At 36.2% G+C, this 14,133-nt stretch overlaps 1 protein-coding gene and 1 long non-coding RNA gene across 16 annotated transcripts in view; one reads left to right on the forward strand and one right to left on the reverse strand.

The window, feature by feature from the left end:
• The first annotated feature begins 1,046 nt into the window (after nt 1-1,046).
• Nucleotides 1,047-4,333, forward strand: LOC147064015 (uncharacterized). The gene is made up of 2 exons (XR_015072016.1): nt 1,047-1,509; nt 4,097-4,333. It is a non-coding gene; the product is annotated as an uncharacterized LOC147064015 (long non-coding RNA).
• Nucleotides 3,784-14,133, reverse strand: part of LOC147064016 (uncharacterized) — a 33,436-nt gene continuing 23,086 nt past the window's right edge. For all 15 annotated transcript variants that reach the window (XM_085959169.1, XM_085959173.1, XM_085959168.1 and 12 more), the window contains 3 exons: nt 9,169-10,630; nt 4,082-4,157; nt 3,784-3,902 (listed from right to left, as the gene is read on the reverse strand). In XM_085959169.1, the coding sequence (XP_085815295.1) occupies nt 3,886-3,902; nt 4,082-4,157; nt 9,169-10,630 (1,555 nt within the window). In that variant the 3' untranslated portion in view covers nt 3,784-3,885. The remainder of the gene's footprint in view (nt 3,903-4,081; nt 4,158-9,168; nt 10,631-14,133) is intronic.

Consider the following 14,133-nt stretch of genomic DNA (forward strand, 5'->3'; position numbering starts at 1 on the left):
TTGCAAACCTTTCTGCAAATATAGAGACTAATTTTATAATCCCTCACTTCTATACTACTGTGAAGCTCAATGGGTATCTCGTAAAAAATGAAATAAAAGGGTCAAATTAATCATAATGTTGAAATTTGAGACAAATTTGTTTAGGAACGATAATTTTGTTGTTAAACTTGTCTATTTGGTTGAAATTTAAAAAAAAAAATGAGTGAATAAATCAATCCAAGGACCACTAATGCATTCACTGATTTAAAACGACAAAAGTGAAGGCATTCATAACAAATTGGAGCTAAGGAAATCAAAATGACAAAAAAAAAAGTTCGGCATATTGTGTCCACTTTTAAATGATTTCTACGCCAGATATATTAAAGCAAATAAAAATCTATCTTTCTTTCTTTTCTTGGTTAGTTTGCTAATGCACTTTCTTGGTTAGTTTCTTCTTGGTTAGTTTGCTAATTCACTTTTCACATTATTTTATTAATAGCAAAAAAAGTCGCCTGCGGCGCTTCTTTATTTCAGAGCTATTAAATATTTTGAATATGTGGTTGAAAAATCCTGACCCGGGGGGTCCGCTTCAGGATGTGGGGTCCATGATAGAATCCATTTGTCAATGAACGAAGATGAATTTGGATTGATTACTATTGAAATTGCTAATAATCAAGCATATTCGTCAAAAAATAATGTAATATAAGTAGTAAAACCTTGTTTATTTTTTTTTCATTTTTGTATTCTTAAGTAGGTACATTATTGACTATTTAAAAAGGTGTCTGTATTATTACATGAAATAAGGGGGGGAGGCGTCTAGATTAGATTTTTTAAAAGGGAGTAGTAGTAACCTAAAATTTGGAAACCACTGACTTAACATTTGAATTTTGTCTAAAAAAAACAAGACGTTAATTACCCCACGTATGCAGAAAATTATTAGTCATTCAACGCGTACTATATTTTTTGCCGAAATACTATAATTTTGAAGTCACTGTACTATAATTCCACTTTCAAAATATGGCAACACTGCATTCTACTGAAATTAAAAATTTTGACTTGGCAACACTGCACTTCAATTTTAACAGTTGTACCTACCTGTCGGCGTATTTTTGCAAATTTTCGCTCTGTTTACTTTTAATAAATAGTTACCTAAATAATATCAATTCATCACCACGCGGAATATGGCATCATCAAATATTGATTACAATTTATTCTTTGACCAATATTCTCAAAATGGTTATCATTTTGGATCGTGCAAAGTCGAAGCTAATCGCAGCGGTAACCAACAATCCGTCGTAAACCACAGAGAGATGCATGAAAATCAGAAGATTCACATATCTTCGAACGGATATTACGGACACAACACAATAATACCATGGAATTCGGCACCAGAAAGACATGAAGAAAGAGCGATGGATTGCGAAATGGCCTCAATTTCGCCGCACCGCCCTGCGGAGCAACGAACGCTCGGCAGGAAAAGATGTTCGGATGACGTCAACTTTGCAAATTACAAGCGATTCCGACGAGATGGTAAATTTCCAGTTATATTTATGAAACCATTTAACCCATTTCAATCGATCGGAAGTGCAATTCTTCGATTAATGCATGTTTTTTTGTTGTACACATTCAATACAAATATTGACGATTGACCGCATGTTTTGCGCAATGATCGATTTAAGTGGGTCAACAATGGTTTTTGATTTATTTAAAGTAAACAATCGTGCTAAAGGTGAACATGAGTGAATCGGATTTCTAATCGTAACGATTGAATATAAAACTGTTCATCTCGGAATAATGCGAATATTTGTTTTTGTAATTTAAAGCAAAAATATGTGTCAGATAAATAATAATCTTCATACATATGAAACCACCAAATTAAAATAATAGTTTCCGCTATTTCTTTGTAGGTTAAAATCAACAGCCTCACAGATCACTTGATAACGTACGATTTGTTTATTTGATGTCGCTCTGTGTATACAATACATTTTTGTAACTATTTATCAATGTACCTTTTATAATTCTTTTGCATGAATGAATAATTTCACAGCGGAAGATTTCAACAATTGGACGGAAAGGATTTGGGTTCAAATCTGGCATACTTCATATAAATACTTAATCGCTTCATAAACTGTGTTATGCATGTAGTTTCATAAAATTATCCTTTGGAAAATATGTAGTGCTAAAATTATTATTGCTTCCTTACTAAATACAAATAAATCTATAATTATTATTGAATATATTATTATGTATTAACAATATCTTCTGAACAATTTCGATGCAGTTAAATATCTAGTTTGTATATTATTTTAAAATTCTCTTGAATCAAATTAATAAGATTTGTCTACCTATTATCGTCGAGATCGATACATTGGATAATTTTAGTTGTTTTTTTTAATAGAAATAAATTGTTAACTTCCTCGATAACCTTGACTGTTTATAACCATTATTTTTAGGACGCCGCATCCTTGAGCCTGTCGACCACGGTACCCCCCCCTTTTAATCAAACAATACTTTCAACTAATCATTAAAGTAGCACTATGTTATCAAAATATTTATTATGCTTTTAGATAAATGTTTTCATACCTATGTAAACATAGGGGCAAATTTTTTTTGAGTTGTAAACAAATTTTGGGTTTCAGGTCAGTTTTCTCACAAAAATTCACTAATGTTGTTTACGTGCAGTCTCCTACAGGAGGATGGATGGTTTGCCTTTATTTTACAGAATGTCATAAGCATATTGATGTATTGTTGATACATTGTCTACAACCGAGTAGTTTAGACATAATGCCGGAGTGTTGGCATTTATATGTAGTAACTAAACTGGTGACCTTACTGTGGAATTGTTGCCGTATCTAAAAATCCTATGTTATCATCGGCTTGTGACCAATTTGACAGAATTTATTGTTTATACGTATTAGATAAGTAAACAACAAACAAGACGCGTCTTTATTTTCCAAAGGATAATTCAATAAGTGAGACAATAAAAAGAAATATAATAATTAATCAAATCGCTTTTCTTAATATTCAAATTTAAAAAAATGTTGCAGTAAACGTTTTAAATAAAAGCAAAACACATAGGTATAAGAATAAAAATTTAACACCGGCGTGATAAGCGGTGGTTGCATATCTATGAGATGATTTGATAATATCCGAATCACTCATGTTCCCCAGGCGCGGCCTACTTCGGAAGTAGCGTCAACAGGTTGGCTTGCATTTCAGAGTTTCCCCCCCTACCTCCGATGGAAGGGCCCCACGCCGCCGGCGCTTTTGTTCGTCCGACGCACGCCAACCCGGATATCTCTCGCTGCCTCATGGCGCACATGATTTAATTGCTTTTCTACATTCCTCTTTGTTTCTTCTCACTGACGCTTTAATATGACTCGCTAAACCGGAGGAATGTCTTGTGCAGAACGGAAGACCAGAGACAAGCGGAGAAGGGAAGAGGGAATATGCTCTCTCCGACGGGAGGACTCCGACCTGGAAGACCTTCTGAGGGAGACCCACGGATGCCACATGTTCCATTACGTTCAGTGATTCTGTGCTCGTGTACCTGTCTGTGCTAATTTTTGACTGCAAAATTTCCACATTGTGAAAAACATTACTGTGAATCGTGCGATAGTGAATAGTGCGATGTGTTAATCTTAATTTAGTTGGATGAAGGGGGGGGCACTAGCCCGTTATTATGAATAATTTATTAATGATTTATACTTACTTAACTTTTTGTAATGTTTATTTTATACTAATAAAAATATATTTTTCCCTCGAAACAAGTGTTTTATTGATGAAATGATTATATAAAAACAGTTTTCAGATGTCTATAAATTTATTCAAAAATAAATACTAGTTTTACATTTTTATAAGTAATACAAAGTAAATTTGTTGGAAAGCGCGATCTGCGGCATCACCTTACGATTGACTGGAATCTGAAATTGAGACATGTAAACATTAACATCATTTTTTTCTGTTGCAGGTGAAGCGGTGTCGACAAAAACTAATCTGATGATTTTTTTCAGGTCTCGCTGAAGCTACCCTTTCATTGGCCTCGCCGATGAAATGGCAATTTCAGCGTTTTGTGAATGCTCAGCAAAATACTAATACGTACCGCTTTGATTTCCAGGGCAATCGTCGGTTTGCAGGCGAGTGGGAACGCGATCCAAACCAAGCCACTCGGCTTCCGCCTTTAACAAAAAAAAATACAAATTACCTATAATACACAATCATGTTAAATCATAATTTAGTCTTCTAAAGCTTTGATAGGCTGATTAAATAAACTATGTGATAAAAGAAAGAGACCTGTGATATTTAAAATTATATTTAAATTGAAATTTCATAAAATAAATATTGTTACTGAGTATTTCTTTTTTATTATTTATTCACAACTGAAAAACCCTACCTTGATATTAATGAAACATATGATAAAATATTAAATGTGCGCAGTATCGCCAAATATTTTTTTCATTGCCTAAAGTAACCTGGTATGAGAAAGATGAGATTCAATTTGTATTTTGCAAGACATAAAATTGTTACACATTAACTAATCATTCATAAGTAAGAAAACTGTTTATATTTTTGCTCTCAACGAAAATGTGTATTTTCCATACACTGATAAAGTAATTACAACTAGGTAGTAAAACACATATATTTTAAACATAGTATGTACTCTCCTGAATTTTATAAAATACACAAATGCATCTGTTTTCAAATTTGGGCAAAACAGCCTTGCACAAGGCTTAATACAGGCGGACCTCGACTTTCGAACGTTCGACTTTCGCACAATTCGTTATTTCACACATTTAAAAAAAATCGTTTTTTTAAAACTTCGCGCTGTGGGGTAAAGATATCCCTCTCTCGCTCGCTCACAATGAAGTGCATTTCTTGCATCACTTGCATCCTGCTCGCACCTGTCACTTTGCTTGTGAGCTAGCTAGGATAGGTTTAGTCTTGCGCAGGAGCGTGTGCAGGCGTGTTGTGTTGTGCGTTTTGCTAATTGAAATATTTCACCCTAAAAATTTATAAACATGAGTGAGAAACGGAAAAACTGCACTGTTGATACGAACAAAAAGAAATCAAGGACTCATAAACTTCACACGATCGAGACAAAGATGGAAATTATTAGACATTCTGATAGCGTTGAATCTTTTGCTTCAATCGGACGTTCGTATGATCCAAACAGGTCTACGATATGTTCAATTTTGAAAAATAAAAATAAAATTAAGGAATACATTCAAAATTGTGGACATATATATATCCTTAAAGATTGCTTCCAAAAGACACGGCATAATTATGGATGAAATAGAAAAATCTTTATCATCATGGATCGATGACCAACATCAAAAAGATGTCCCTCTGAGTATTTCAATTATTCAAGCGAAGGCTCTTAGTTTGCACAAAGATTGGAAGGCTGGATTAAAAGAAGATTCTAACACGATTTTTCAAGCAAGTAACGGTTGATTTAACAATTTTAAAATGAGGTATTCTTTTCATAATATTTAATTCACAGGAGAATCGGCTGATGTGGATAAACATGCTGCAAAAGAATTTATTTTCTCATTATCCAAAATTATTGAAGATGGAGAATATTCCTCCAGCCAAATATTTAATGCCTAGTCGTACATTCTTATCTAAGGAAGAATCAGTTGCCCCTGGATATAAACCTTCTAAAAACCTTAGCTGGTGATTTAAGAGTGGCAAACAGTTAACTATTGATAACTTTTTAAGGGAAACACCCGCAAACCCCACTTAAACGTGTCTCTTAAACTTGATAAATAAATATTTCAAAATACACACATTTTTTTTTTTTTTTTACTTCCCTCTACTTTCGAACATTCAACATTCGCACACATTTTCAGGAACCAATTATGTGCGAAAGTCGAGGTATTTAGATTTGTAAGAAAGGATATCAAGAATAGTATGGCCTATTGATTGGTCCTCATACTTTTTTGATATTTGGAAAAATAAAGATTTATTTGCCATTTTAACACTTTACGGTCCGGGAACGCCACATTGGCGTCCTTATCGAGCCGAACGTTACGATCCGGGGACGCCAACGTGTGGTGTTTTGACTTACGCATATCTTTACTGTGAAAAATAAATATGAAATTTAATATTTGGTTGCAAGATCTATCGACAGATGGTTGAATGACATGTGCAAGAAGTAAAATCACGATGGAAAAAAAATATTTCGGGGTTTTTACAGAGATGGCGGACGTAATACCATTCAGTATTTTTTTGTACCTATACCATTTTTTTAATTAGTTACAAGCCCGTTTCTAGGCGGGTGAATCACGAGACATAAACAAAAAAGGTAATGAACACTCAATGTTATATTCCAGTGTCGTCACTTCAACTTCGAAATTTAATTGTCGACCCTTTTCAGTGGCAGTCAACCATTTATGAACCTGCATTCTTTTTTAAAAAAATGAACGCGATTATTAGCTATGAAATTGCGTGCTATTTGATATTTTGTCTTTAATGGTTTACTACCCATGAAACGTCCACCATGCTTCATCATCCATGATAGAAATTTTAACTTAAAAATGAGAACAGTTATAAATGTGAACTTGTATCGCGTTGTCATTTTCATTCGCTTTTTCGGGAGATTATTGCTTGTGTAACTGCATAAATAATATATATTATTATTTATATTTGTTGCACTAATTTCATTGAAAAAATAATTAACCTAAGTATATTTTAGCTAGGATATTTATTTTTTATTAGTTTTATCTCCAAAAAAACTTTTTAAAATGGAGGACCAATCGTTTTTAGAGGAAAACTATGCGGATTGTATGTCAGATATTCCCAGTGACTGTGAAGATATCGGAGATTTTAGTGATATTGAAACAGACTCATTTGCTCCTTTGAGAACACGCCCACGTACAACATATTTCGCAAGTGATTCTGAGGATTCAGAAACTGAGGCCGACAATGATGGAACGATGATGATCCGCCGAGAGAGAACAAGCCATTTGAAGGATTATCAGGAGTAACATTTGACACTGATAATTTAAGTCCAGAAGCTAAATCTAAAAAATGAGTGGACATAACCATGTCGGAGTTAAAAAAGTGGTTCGGTTTGGTGATAATAATGGGCATTGTCAGAAAAGCGACTCAGTCTTATTGGTCGACAAATCCAATTATTCCACGTAAGCGGTTTTTCAAATATTGCGTTATTTACATTTCACTAATAATGAAAAATGAAATTTCACGATTTTTTGTTGAACATAAAGTTTGGATCGAGGATATACAGACATCTGAATCAATTGATGTTGCGGAAACGCATGCACCTTCTACATCTTCTGATACAGATTCAACCCATAAAACCAGTTCACCTACTTCATTACAAAGACTCTCTGGCAGTATAAAACAACATCAAATATCTCCACAATTTTCAGTCAGAATCAAATATTTCCGGGGATTTCCGCAACTAATAAACGTTTAAGAAGAAAGTGTTAAGTGTGTTCCTCACATAAACTTCGAAAAGAACCTATTTACATGTCCAAAGAGTGTAAAGTACCTCTACATCTACATATTGGTAATTGCTTTTTTTCGTATCATTTAAAAAAGTGTATTAGTTGTTAGTTCATTTACATTCATAGTTTTATAAACTATTTCAAATAATTTCAGTTTTAGTTTTTAATTTGTTTTAAATCTACTCGTACACTATATTATTATGTGCCAATAATTATTTCATCCCTAGCCAGTTATCTAAAGGTATTATCCATAAGATTGAGTGTTGATTCAAATATTTTTGTGGAATATGGATGTTTGTTTTACAATTTATTGCTCTTAGATTTTGTTATATGATTTTTTTACGCACTGTTATTGGATTGTCTCGATTCCTACAAAAATACCAAATTGTAATAAGCGGTGGGAATGTATATGCATGCATTTTATTTAATTGAATTTACGCGAAAATATGCACGCCACTGCACTGCCTCTATCGGCTAGCTCAGCCATAAAACTCGTAAAACCAATAAATCAGTAAATAAGTGTTCGTTCGGGAATGAATGTGCATTTATTTTTAAACACTCACAGTTTGTGTGAAGTCTTTGTTATTTTATTATATTTGATAATCAGAGATATGAGTAGTCGCGCTAAAAATGAATTGATACGTATTCTATAGCGGTGTGAAACATTTTATATTTGAATATTTTATTATATTTTTTAATTAAAAAATAATATATTGTGATTGCTTTATATCAATAGGCTGTTTCCTTTACATTATATTTAACAAATTGAACTAATCTAATAACATATAATAAACAATTTACGAAAATTTACAAATTATATACTTTACCTTTATGGAACGCGGGCCAGAGGTTGACAAGTGTTGAATAAATGACACAATTTGATGCATTGATATATTTTAAGTATTTTCTGAAAATTTTATTGAAATATATCAATAGGTTCAAAAGTTATATCATTTTTAACTTCGTGATCGAAATTTGTTGATTTTCATTTAAAAATACCGGATGTTGGTGTAGGTACGTCGCGAAAATTCGCGGTCCGTATAGTGTTAATTTCAGTGACATTGACTGAGTTTGAATGATTTTTTTCATACATCTACTGTTTTATTGAAATTTAACATCTTTTTTTAACAAAAGCGGCGATTGTCGTTTTTTAAACCTATTATATTGGTGTATAGCATGAATATATTGATAAGCCTGAAAACATCAATTCGCAGGGCAACTCTTTGTAAAGTTGGTATTCTGTGGTAAATCAGGAATGTTTTTAAATTCCAGTCGAGAATTTACAAGCGTTTTACTCATCCAAAACATATAATCTGATTTACCACAGAATACCATACAAAGAGCTGACCTGTGAATTGATGTTTTTAGAGTTATCAACAAATTCATGCCATACACGTAGGGCTTCCAATTAACCGGACGAGAAATATTACCCGGTTAGCGGTTATTTAGCGAATAACTAACTGAGTAACCGGTTATAACCGTCATATTTAAATAAATGATTTTTCAAGTGTTTTCGATATTATTTTTTCTCTTTGACTCTACAATTAGATCAATCTCAATATATAGTATTCGAGAGTAATTCTCTGCGATGAGCTCAAACCGTTCAGGAAAGAAGGAAGAACATGCGACAATCTGAAAATCTATTCTTTCTCCAATAATCATTACCTACGTGAGTATTAAAAAGTAAATTATAATTCTACATAACTTTCTACAATACTACCTCAGTAGGGGTCTGCTCCTCGGCATCGACCACATCGGGCAGGGTGGCGTCTGCCAGGGCGGCAGAGCCGCCAGACGCCGACATCCCCTCGTCGGCCGGCCCGCGGCGGGACTGGTCGGCCTCAGCCAAATCTCCATTATAAGTTTCCACACTTTCAATCAAATCAATTTTGGGTTCAGAAGGGCACGTGACACGACGATCACTCCCGGTGGCCTCATCTCCACCGGCGCGGCCTTCGATTCTTCTTTCAGATTCGGCGCTGCCGGATGGCCCGTCCCGGCCCGGATTGGAGTGGCCCGCATCTGAGCTGTCAGCCCGTCGGCGGAAACTAGTATCGGCGAGACACCCTTCCTGATGTGATAACGGAACCACCCGCCTCCGGCTGTCAGAGTGGGTGTCGTGATCCCCGTCAGCTACGGTAACCTTCTGATCGTCACCGATGTCTGTTGGGCGGTGGTCTTCAACGTCAGCGAAGGCGTCTCGCAGGGCTCCACGGACCTGCGAGTGGGCCGAGAAGTCACCCCCGGTGGAGAGGACGACCGACCGGAGGGAGTCCAGCAGTTCAGCGGTGCACGCATCACGGTGGCGGGCGACGATGAATCTAATGATTTCGCTGTCGTCATGGGACGTGGAGTCAGGGGGCGGGCCCGCGTCTTCAACTAGGTCAGATTCGGTGGCCGTGTAGCGTGATGCGACCTCTCGGATGGAGCGCAAGGCTGTTCGTCCTCGGGGGTCTGAGCTCATCCGCCTCAAGTCACCAAAGAGGCGGGTCAATGAAGCCGCAGCCTCCGGGGGAACATATCCGCAGAGCGGGTCAAAGAATCTGCCGTCAGCCCCGTCCTCACGAGTCATCGATGCTGGATCGGCGCCGGTAGCCTCCGACTCAGCCGTCGCATCTCCGTGGCGCCCTGCTTCAGTAGGGTTTTTTGCAGGTAGTCTGGATGAGGATTTCTTCTTGGATGCTGCCTCAGCTCGCGGTGCATTGAGATTGTTAGAGTGGGCCCGGACAATTTCCGGGACGGAGCTCCGATCCCCGAATCTGTTGAGGTTGATCGAGCCGTAGAATCTGTCGACGGCGGGCGCTCCGTCGGCATCACCGGAGGATCGGTTCAGTTCGGCCTCCGCGTTCTGGTTGACGTTCAGGACGTCGGGAGGGGCAGGACCGGACGCCGACTCCTGAGATAGGTTTCTTCTTCCCCGGCGGCCGGCGGGATCATTCCACGCGTCGGCCCTCGGAAGGGGGTTGACGTGCGAACCGAAGGAGGCATTGGCATTCCCGAGGGGGTTGTCAACATTCCGCTTTGGAGCATTAGCCGATTGCGGCGGAGCGGCAGAACTGCGGGGAAGTGCCGCGTGTAGCGTGTTGTGTGACCTCTCCGCCAGCGGGTGGGGGCCGTGGACAGGAAATGACGGATCGGCATTCGTCTTGCCACTTCCGGACAAAAGATTCTGCCTTGAATAGCTGAAAAATAAAACATATCTTGTGATTCGCACTTTTTTGTGAATTCTAAAAAACTGCAAACGATGAATTCTCTGAATGAATTCAAAAATCAGAACCAATAAAAGCATTAAAATATTCTGTCATCCAGAGAGGTGACTCATTACATTACAGTGAAAGGCTAAGTAACAAATAACTGAGTGAACATCATGCGCAAGTCATTCACCCTAATCCTAATGCTAAATTCACACATTGATGCATGATTAATTTATAAAATATAATATTAAGATTGCATTTGTGAGGTGAGGCAATAGTAATTTTATAAGAGGATACTGACAGCTGTGTTCATTGGCAGCCCGAAAGACTAATTATATGAAAATCATCAGACAGGAAGGATTAAATTAAAAATCTTACTTAACAGACTTACGTTGTCGGATGGCAAATCATAGTTAAATATAATATTGTTATTTGTGAGCAGGTTTAAAATCTATCATTAATGCAATACTGGAAACAAAAAACAAATTGTGCTAAATTAAAATAACTCGCCCATACCGCCGCATCCCATCAATAGCTGTGGAATGGTCCCGCTACATTGTATTTTTTGAAATAGGCATTACATACGTATTTAAAATAAGTGAATTAGAATACGTGGAGAAGTTAAATGTGCACATTATAAATAATGGTATGTATTATTAAAAATATTGGTAATTATTTGTGATATAAATTGATGTATTTAGGTAGCCATATGGGATATAATAATATGTATGACTGATATAATAATGTTTATGATACGAGGGGAGTTTTATATTTTTATTTTTGAATATAATGTCCTCGGACATGAATCCACTTCTTAGTTCTATCGATCAATTTTTCTAAACCTTTATAAAAATAATTTTCCGATTTGCCTTCAAAATGCTTGTTTACGGCTACCTGACGAGGGACTCATCATCAAAATGTTTTCCACGAAGCAACTGAAATCTGACGGAACTGAAACTAAAATTCCAACCAGTATCTAGCTAATGTATTTCAATGGTGGCTCGCTGACGGCGAGATTGGAATCTCTCAGTTTCAAAACGGTCGCGAAGAGACGCGACATGCTAGTCGAGCGGTCTCTCAAGTTTCCAGTCACCGTAAAACAGTGGTACCAATATCAGTAGATTCGGTGAAAAATCATATTTTCTTACCAAAATTGGCAGCACTGCGTAACAAGCGTCATGCTATAAAAACCATAACAACCCAAGACGACAAAAGTACAAGAGAAGCAAAATTGAAATAACCTAATTGTATTCGAGTAAACGCAGCAGCGTGCGTGTTGTCAGTTTTTGTACAAAACAGCTGATGGCCCAGTTTGACAGTTTGAGGTTATGTGATTATTATTTCAAATGGGTTTCAGTAGCGCCGTGTGCGAAGCATCACATTGGTCAGTTTATGAGTTCCATCAGATTTCGTCATTTTAATAGATTCTTTTAAGCGACTTTAACCCAAAACACTGTTGTCATCACCTTTCCAGCCGATGGTACGACCTTAAATTTCTTGGGGGCTGAACCACCCTTTTTATTCCACTGCATGGGCTCCTTTTTTAACTCAGGGTCATAATGATGAACCCACGTTTCATCTCCTGTAACAATTTTGTTGATTAGTTCTTCTTGATTGACGCCAAACAGCTTTAAAAACTGCTTAGAACATTCCACACGGTAACTTTTTTGATGTGGCAAAGGCATTCGCGGCACCCGTCTTGCGCTTACCATTGACATCCCAAGATTTTCGTGTATAATTCTGGAAATTGTTGTTTTGGATAGATTGAACCTTTCTGCGACTTCTATTAGTCTTAACGGATCATTTTCCAAAGGGGCATCTTCGATTTTAATACATTTCATGTGTAGTGACGTCATTTGGCCTTTCACAACGGTCATCATCTTCTAATGACCTTGTTTAAATAAATGTGACCATTTGTAAATCATGGTTTTACCACAACAAAGAGTGCCATAAACCAATTTCATTTCATTTTGGATGGTTTCCACACTTTTTGCCTGTTTTGTGGGAAATTTAATTACTGCACGGAGCTCAATATTTGACATTTTTCAATTATCATCGACGTTAGTTTGCTCTTTTGAATATTGGAAGCGATTTAATAAAACAATCAACTTGAAATTGCACAAGTATACCTGAAAAGGATTACATACCTAACAATAAAAAAATAATTTTAACCCCAATACTTGCTACTTTCATCACCATTCCGCGAACTTACGGAACTCCCCTCGTACCTACCGTAGAAAGGATAGTTTAAGAAAAGATACCAGAAACATAATGGAGAAATAAATATTTATATTATAAAACAATATTATAACGAAATACTTTGAATGATAATATGACATACATTTGATTGACAGATACAATGAATAAAATATTGAAATATTGTATTAGACACTAAAGGCCCACTCACATTGAGGTACATGTCGCGGACTATCACGTGAACTCACGGCGATAAAAATGTCTATGGTTTCGTCATTTTGCAGAATATTTTGAACGTGCACCATCTCGTAAATTCACTGAATAATGACACTGATGAAGAGTGCCTACTATAATGTATTAGTAATTTGAATTATTATTAATTATTCATGCTAATTTCAATTAATTTTAACAGTTTCTAGGTGTGCGTACGTTAAAATACATGCGGCATGACATTCATAGATAATAGAACACAACCTGCAGACCATAGATAATAGACAAGATTCTCATAGAAAATACGACGAATAGTGCCAACTGCTAAAAACAAAAAAGAGCGTCAGTCTGACAGTTTGACGTGATAGACGAAAAGTGTTGGCATGTGGAATATGATAAAAACGTTCAATTGTCGTTCATTGAATCATGCAGGTGCCGATGCAGTGAAGTTCAACGTGATGTGCGCTCATTCTTATTTTAATGATTACGGCAGATTTTGCCAACTGACAATGTTCGTTTAAAGGTTCAAAATGTGCTACGGGATGGGAGCATCAGTCTGATAAGATTTTAAACACCAAGAACAATGACATTACACATTTTTTTCCCGTAGCGGCAGCCCGTGACAATAGGCGACAAGCACCGTGACATGCACCTCAATGTGCGTCAGACTTAAATGTTGTGGATAGATAATTAATAATTTGACATAATATTATAAATTGAAGAAATACACAGTATAGTAAAATAATAGTTTTTTTATATATAAGCTGAGTAATAATGTTTATAATAAATACAATCTAGATACAATAAGATATTCGATTAAAATGGAAAAGAACTCAATACTAAAAGCAGGCAGTTTTTGACAAAGAATAAATATATAATACCTACTGTTGTAGTGAAGGAGAGAAAACAACATTTTGAGAGCGAGAGATAACAAAATTCATTCACTATTTACTGTCTTGTTCATATGAACTAAATAAGAAATTATAGTGGAATTAATAAATCGGAAAGAATACAATGTCAGATCAAGAAAGTAGTTTTGAAAACAATAATTTTAATAGTTTACAGTAAAACCTCGTTAATACGAA

This window comes from Rhyacophila brunnea, unplaced genomic scaffold, assembly GCF_057557595.1.
Source record: "Rhyacophila brunnea isolate RB1 unplaced genomic scaffold, BYU_Rbru_1.0 scaffold_8, whole genome shotgun sequence".
Taxonomy (NCBI): Eukaryota; Metazoa; Arthropoda; class Insecta; order Trichoptera; family Rhyacophilidae; genus Rhyacophila; species Rhyacophila brunnea.